This window comes from Ranitomeya variabilis, chromosome 3 (assembly GCF_051348905.1).
Source record: "Ranitomeya variabilis isolate aRanVar5 chromosome 3, aRanVar5.hap1, whole genome shotgun sequence".
Classification (NCBI taxonomy): Eukaryota; Metazoa; Chordata; class Amphibia; order Anura; family Dendrobatidae; genus Ranitomeya; species Ranitomeya variabilis.
The window spans coordinates 788340013-788348264 of NC_135234.1; the positions used below are offsets into that span (position 1 = coordinate 788340013).

Sequence of the window (8252 nt, forward strand, 5' to 3'; positions counted from 1 at the left end):
AGAGAACCATCCGATGTACAGATGCACAGCTCATCTGTTCTAATTCATGGGACATCCCTCTGTATACAGCAAGAAGTCTCCACATTTAGGCAGAAGAGAGAGGAAATCCCTTTAACAAAGCACATAGGTCCTCATCTGTGATACTAGAGACAGCAGAAATACAGGGAACAATGTGAAACTGTGCTCCTGACAAACTGCAAGTCTGACGTTTTTAAATTTTGGAATGGAAAAAGGAAGGAACAAAAATAATAAAATAGAACAGAATGACAATGTTTGGTTTCAGCAGCCTCTATGTATCACTGAAGAATAATAAAGCAGATAGAATAGAATGACAATGTTTGGTTTCAGCAGCCTCTATGTATCACTGAAGAATAATAAAGCAGATAGAATAGAATGACAATGTTTGGTTTCAGCAGCCTCTATGTATCACTGAAGAATAATAAAACACATAGAACAGAATGATAATGTTTGGTTTCAGCAGCCTCTATGTATAACTGCAGAATAATAAAACAGAACAGAATGATAATGTTTGCTTTCAGCTGTCTCTATGTATCACTGCAGAATAGGAAAATAGAACAGAATGACAATGTTTGGTTTCAGCAGCCTCTATGTATCACTGCAGAATAATAAAATAGAACAGAATGACAATGTTTGGTTTCAGCAGCCTCTATGTATCACTGCAGAATAATAAAACAGAAGAGAATGACAATGTTTGTTATTAGCAGCCTTTATGTATCACTGTAGAATTATAAAACAGATATAACAGAATGATAATGTTTGGTTTCAGCAGCCTCTATGTATCACTGCAGAATAATAAAAGTGATAGAAGAGAACGACAATGGTTTCAGCAGCCTCTATGTATCACTGCAGAATGAGTTGCCATTCATATCAGTCTCTGAGCGTGTCCAGCATCGTGCTCAGTACCCTTCATCTTTCTTCTTTGTCTTTGAGATGAGTAGTTTAAATATTATTACTGATCCATTAAAAAATAACTTGTTTTAATTTGTTTGTTTCTCATAAATCAATAGTACACATGAAAATAAGTAACTTTGTCATTTATCTTTTCAGAGAAATCTGCTTCTTTCTCCTCCTGGACTGATCTTTCATTCTCAGTACAAGGGTAAAAGCTGTAAAATGTATATTCCGTGAAGACAGATGTGCACAATACTGAGATACTGTAGCTGTTGACAGTTGCTGCCTATAAGATTCTAGAGGAGAGGAGAGAAGGGAAGAGCTGGAGGAGACCCTGACATTCTGCTGCAAGTTCTCCTGAAATGACAGTTACACTTTAAATCTATGTTAAAAAAAATACACTTTGAAATGTAACTGTCATTTCAGGAGAACTTGAGATCGGACAAGAGAGTTGCTGCCTTTAAGATTCTATGGAGTGATGGGGGGGGGGAGAGAGAATTTAGAGGAGACCCTGACATTCTGCTTCAAGTTCTCCTGAAATGACAGTTACACTTTAAAATCTATGTTAAAAACAAAAATACATTTTGAAATGTAACTGTCTTTTCAGGAGAACTTGAGATTGGACAAGAGAGTTGCTGCCTTTAAGATTCTATGGAGTGATAGGGGGAGGAAATGGAGGAGTTAGAGGAGACACTGATATTCTGCTGCAAGTTCTCCTGAAATGACAGTTACACTTTAAATCTATGTTTAAAAAAAAGGAAAAAAAAATTGAAATGCAACTGTTGTTTCAGGAGAACTTGAGATTGGACATGACATTTGCTGCCTATAAGATTCTATGGAAGGGAAGGGGATGAGGAGAAGGGAGGAGCTAGAGGAGACACTGACATTCTGCTCCTAGTTCTCTTAAAAGTTGAAATGTAACTTGTTTCAGGAGAACTTGCAGTAAAATGTCAGCGTCTCCTCCCCCTCCCCTCTACGTAGAATCTTTTAAGAACCAAGGATCATCTACTATCACAGTAATGTGAATGTCTGTCTTTCCTAAGTACAGATTTTACCCCTGAATTGTGAGCAAAAGATCAGTCCTGGAGGAGAAAGAAGCTGATTTCTCTGATAACATAATTTACTAAGTTGCATATTTGCATGTGTACTATTGATTTATGAAATAAAAAATAAAGCAATGCTGACTCTTTACATATAATAGTTGCGTTCCTCCACATCAGGTCTTCAAAAGTCTTCTCAACTGGACTCTTCACTTTTTACAGTCTGCTGTGTGCATCCATCAGTAAAGTTAGGAATAATCAGCACAAGTGAAGAAGGCTCCAACCAGGGGAGACAGCAGAAAGATATAGGGTCCACTAACAGTACAATAACTCATCACTATGCTTTTGAGGTGGTAGTGGCCCTCATACCTTTTGGGTCCCTATGTGGCTGCACAGGTTGCACCAATGGTATGTCCATCTTTGTTTCCCTCCATAAACTCTTCTTCATACTTATGCCCAACACAGAACTCCTTGTCCTTGAATTATTTATTGAATTATTTTATACTAGATGGCAGCCCGATTCTAAAGAATCGGGAGTCTAGAATCCATATATACTTTATTTATTCAAATGTAAGAATAATACAATTAATAAATAATAGTAAGAAAGAACAAAAAATGGCTGCACTCACCAGCTCTTGACAATTCTTGACAGTATGGCACATTTCTGATTGGTCGCTCGCGGCAGGCGGCAACCAATCAGAAAAGTGCCGCGCACCACGAAGGCATATATCTTTGTCCACCCTGAGCGGGTGTAGGATGCTGGTGACGTCACTTATCTCCGGACATTATCTCCGGACAAAGCCACGGAAGTTGGCACAAATTGCCGGAAGTAGTATTCTAGGCAATTATATATTAGATTTTAATGTTATCAGTGTTTACCTTTGAACGTTTATATTGTATTGTCCTGTCACCAGCCATGTGTACGATTATCGGCCGAAAGCCTCTCTGGAACCAATAATCACCCCATGTAAAGGTATCTTTATAAGTTAAAGATTCAGAATACTATGACTTTTATCATATCCTGAACAGTCAAGTTTTTTATGAACCGTTAAGGTTTTCTGGTTGAAGTAAAAAAAACTCTGAGTGTTTACAGTTTGAAACCATAAAATGTTGAAAAATTATGTCATTCTTGAGTATATCACTCAATGGTGCTCATAAACGTGTCAAATTTGATCTATAATATACTTTAATATACGTTACTTTAATCTTTAATATACTTAAGAAAAGGGCCCCAGACATCACACAGGGGGTCTGAAACACCGCACAGTGGTCCAAAATATCTGCCTGGGGCCCCATATGCTGCCTGGGGCCCCTGTGCTCTGCCTGGGGCCCCATGTTCTGCCTGGGGCCCCTGTGCTCTGCCTGGGGTCACTGTGCTCTGCCTGGGGCCCCATATGCTGCCTGGGGCCCCTGTGCTCTGCCTGGGGCCCCATATGCTGCCTGGGGCCCCTGTTCTCTGCCTGGGGCCCCATAGGCTGCCTGGGGCCCCTGTGCTCTACCTGGGACCACTGTGCTCTGCCTGGGGCCCCATATGCTGCCTGGGGCCCCTGTGCTCTGCCTGGGGCCCCTGTGCTCTGCCTGGGGCCCCATGTTCTGCCTGGGGCCACTGTGCTCTGCCTGGGGCCCCATAGGCTGCCTGGGGCCCCTGTGCTCTGCCTGGGACCACTGTGCTCTGCCTGGGGCCCCATATGCTGTCTGGGGCCCCTGTGCTCTGCCTGGGGCCACTGTGCTCTGCCTGGGGCCCCTGTGCTCTGCCTGGGGCCCCATATGCTGCCTGGGGCCCCTGTGCTCTGCCTGGGGCCCCTGTGCTCTGCCTGGGGCCCCATGTTCTGCCTGGGGCCCCTGTGCTCTGCCTGTGGCCACTGTGCTCTGCCTGGGGCCCCATGTTCTGCCTGGGGCCACTGTGCTCTGCCTGGGGCCCCATAAGCTGCCTGGGGCCCCTGTGCTCTGCCTGGGACCACTGTGCTCTGCCTGGGGCCCCATATGCTGCCTAGGGCCCCTGTGCTCTGCCTGGGGCCACTGTGCTCTGCCTGGGGCCCCATATGCTGCCTGGGGCCACTGTGCTCTGCCTGGGGCCCCATATGCTGCCTGGGGCCCCTGTGCTCTGCCTGGGGCCCCATATGCTGCCTGGGGCCCCTGTGCTCTGCCTGGGGCCCCTGTGCTCTGCCTGGGGCCCCATGTTCTGCCTGGGGCCCCTGTGCTCTGCCTGGGGCCACTGTGCTCTGCCTGGGGCCCCATATGCTGCCTGGGGCCCCTGTGCTCTGCCTGGGGCCCCATATGCTGCCTGGGGCCCCTGTGCTCTGCCTGAGGCCCCTGTGCTCTGCCTGGGGCCCCTGTGCTCTGCCTGGGGCCCCATGTTCTGCCTGGGGCCCCTGTGCTCTGCCTGGGGCCACTGTGCTCTGCCTGGGGCCCCATATGCTGCCTGGGGCCCCTGTGCGCTGCCTGGGGCCCCATATGCTGCCTGGGGCCCCTGTGCTCTGCTTGGGGCCACTGTGCTCTGCCTGGGGCCCCATAGGCTGCCTGGGGCCCCTGTGCTCTGCCTGGGACCACTGTGCTCTGCCTGGGGCCCCATATGCTGCCTGGGGCCCCTGTGCTCTGCCTGGGGCCACTGTGCTCTGCCTGGGGCCCCATATGCTGCCTGGGGCCCCTGTGCTCTGCCTGGGTGTAGGACACTGGTGACGTCACTTATCTCCTGACATTAGCTCCGGACATTAGCTCCGGACATTATCTCCGGACATTGGCTCCGGACATTATCTCCGGACATTAGCTCCGGACAAAGCCACGGAAGTTGGCACAAATTGCAGGAAGTAGTATTCTAGGCAATTGTATATTAGACTATGAATTATTTTTATTTTTCCAAACTTTTTGTATTGTTTTTTTTTTTCATTTTATTTCTTTTTTTTCTGAATTTCAGATGAATTTCACAAGTAGTCAAGCAAATTCAACCAAAGTGTCTTCCCAGCTGAGTATGAACCTAGAGGTCCTGAGAACAAGTGTTTTTATCCCGACGTTCCTCTGCTTCTTTTTCTTCTTGTATTTCATAGCTGTGATGTTGAGCATCTTCCTCAAGAGTCCGAGTGCTCGGGAAAGTGCCCGCTATGTCCTGTTTGCCCACATGCTTATTAATGACACTGTGTATCTCGCTCTTGGAATTTTTCTCTTTGCGTTTTACTTTTATCCAATCACTTTTCCCGTGCCCTTCTGTTACATTCTCGTCATAATGTCTTCGACGACTCTGAAGGTCACGCCATTCAACCTGGCAGCCATGTCCTTGGAGCGCTACATAGCCATATGCTACCCGCTAAGACACGGAGAGTTCTGCACAGTGCACAGGTGCGGTATCGCTATTTTGGTCATGTGGACCATAGTCCTGATTCCCCACATTGTGGACGTCATTATTCTCATCTTTTCGGTTGAGAGAGCCTATTTCCTACTTTATTTAAAATGTGGCCGAATAAATCTCGGATTCACCCCGGCACAGGAAATTATTCGAGTTTTTTCAAATGCTTTTACTTTTTCCTTGGTCGGACTAATCATCATATTCACCTATGCCAAGATCATGATGGTGGCTGTGAAGATGAACTCCGGTAAAGCCTCAGCCTCCAAAGCTGGGAAAACCATCATACTCCACGCGTTTCAGCTCCTGCTGTGCATGACGTCTCTTACCTACAGAATTGTGGAAATGCAGTTCTTAGATAATATAGTACTGCTGGCCATCATCATTTTTTGCTTTTTCATGTGTCTTCCGAGGCTTATTAGTCCTTTGATATACGGTATAAGGGATGAGCTGTTCTCTAGTAACATGAAAAAATATTTTTTCTGCAATAGGCTGAAGATGTCTTTTAGAAAGTCTTAAAACTAAAAGGCAATATTGATTATAAAATGGAGATTGTGGTGATTTATCCATAGTCAAATAAAGGATTTCTACCAAAAACTCCCTTAAATGCTTTTTGCAAGATGTTGATGGCTCCTTGTTGGAGTCTTTCTTCTGCTCGAGCACGTTCTGATCTACTGGAAGGCCAAAATCCAACCAGTACATAGAAGGGGTCCTTTTAATGGATAAATTCAGTACAGACTTTAAGGGGGTGAATAGTTATGCACAATTAAGTTTTTAGCTGTTTTGTCCTATTTGTTTGCTTCACAAGAAAAAGAGAAACAAATGTACAGTTGTAGGCATGCTTCATAGTTACATAGGTTGAAAAAAGACCTCGGTCCATCAAGTCCATCAAGTTCTCCCTTTCTCCAGCAATTGTTCATTTTGTCACTAAATTATCTATAACTTGCAATGTTATGTGTATTGAGGATATTGTCCAGCCCTTGTATAAAAGCTGTTATAGTGTCGGCCATTACTACCGCTTGTGGTCGGCATTCCACAGTCTGACTGCTCTACAGTAAAGAACCCTTTCCTATTTATCTTCCTTCCACCCGTAATGAGTGCCTCTTGGTCCTTACTGCGGTCCTTGGAAGGAATAAGACATGCGTCGTCCTCTGTACAGACCACACATATATTTATACATGTAAATGTCATCCCCTCTGAGGTGTCTTTTTTACTAAGCTAAACAAGCTCAATTTTTCCAACTTTCATCCTATGAGCGGCCTCCATCCTTGTAATAATCTAGTTGACACCTTTGAACTGACTCTAACTTCTGAATCTCCTTTTAAAATGTGGAGCCCAAAACTGGATCCCATATTCTAGATGTGGCCTCACCAGTTATTTGTAAAATAATACATTGGGATTGTGGGATTTTATCTCTCTTTTTATACATATAGTACTAATATCTTGTTTGCTTTTGCGGCTGCTGTCTGTCATTGAGTGCTGCTGCTCAGCTTACTTGTAACCAGAATCCCCCGTCCTTCTCCTGTTCTGTAGTCCGAAATTGTTCGGAAAACGATCACAAAACATAAATTCGGCACGAATATGGCACATTCAGTTTTGTGATTGGAAACACGGTAACATTCGGTAAAAGTACAGGAAAATATTTGCGTTGACACAAAAGTATTTTCACCACTTTTGCACCGATAATGGTGTTGTATCATGAGTGTTTGGCACGTGTTTGATGAGGGAGGGGGTTGCAGAGCTCAGAGGTGCGGCATTCTTGTAAATAGTTGTTTGTTTTTTCTCCTAACTTTATGTGTGCACTTTGTGGCTAGCCAATCATGGCACAGGAACATCCACAATGTCCAGACACAACGGCTTGTGTCATAGGCTGCTGAAATCACATGTCCTTCTCCATATAAATAGCGGACATCTTGTTTTAGCGCCATTTTGACACTGTAAGCGCAGAGAGACTGCTCCTGATGCTGGCACTATAAGCAGCAAGATTGTAGCTAGTTAGCTAGGCGGTTCTATATCAGTCACATAGTGTAGCTAGATGGTGTCCGGCGTGGCTGTTAAATTTACCTTCCAGCATTTTTATTTTTTATTGTCATTACTGAGGTCCACAGACAAAGCCAGCAGGGAACATGTCCTACAAGTGTGTTGTGCACTGCTTCTAGTGTGCTCCATGCACGAGTATAGCATTCTAATAAATATTTTTTCACTAGCTAAATGTGAAACAACCTGCTGTATCCCTCCTTGTCATTTAGTGCTGTGGTGATATGAAACTGTCTGCAGACCTAAGGCACATTAAAAAAAAAATTACAATTTTTCTGTTGCAAAAAGCCCGCTGTATCACACTTTGTTGTTGGGTAGGAAATTAAGCTGTCTGCAGATTTCATGCAGATAACCAAAAATGTTTTTCTGTTGCTAAACGTCATACAGTAGGGGACCTGACTTTCAAATAGTTTGTAGCATCTAGTGTGTTATAGATACTTGATCCAGAGACCACCAAAAAATTCTTGTGTTCCTAACGTCATACAGTAGGGGACATCTGACTTTCAAATTCTTTGTAGCATATCTTCTTTGTCATACAGGCCTCATCCACACTCAAACAATTCTTTCTTCTGTGAGTAACACGATACATCACGCCTTATATCACCTTGTAATTTACTGTCACTGAAATTCAGTTGTTTGCAGAGGTGGTGCAGAGTTTAAAATCTTTTGCTGCTAATACTGTGCTTCTGCCACACTATCTGAGCAACATGACTTGGAAAAAGCGAGGCTGTTGTGGAAGGGGAATTAGGCTTGGTGTTCAAGATGTATGTGGGGTAGATGGTAAGGTTAGTGAAAACACTAGTGAACCAACGTCACGTCCTGTGCAAAGACATCTGACAACTTCTGTTACAGGACGGGCTACTCCACTACCTTTCTTTGGCAGATGCACAGTGGTACGCCTTGTTGATGAGGCCCTGAAAGACCAT

The 8252-nt window shown here is 44.6% G+C and overlaps 1 protein-coding gene across 1 annotated transcript; it reads left to right on the forward strand.

The window, feature by feature from the left end:
- The first annotated feature begins 4902 nt into the window (after positions 1 to 4902).
- Positions 4903 to 5808, forward strand: LOC143817866 (odorant receptor 131-2-like). Its single transcript, XM_077299329.1, has one exon. It carries the CDS (start codon positions 4921 to 4923, stop codon positions 5806 to 5808), a length of 888 nt encoding a protein of 295 aa, XP_077155444.1. The 5' UTR covers positions 4903 to 4920.
- Positions 5809 to 8252: the final 2444 nt, after the last annotated feature.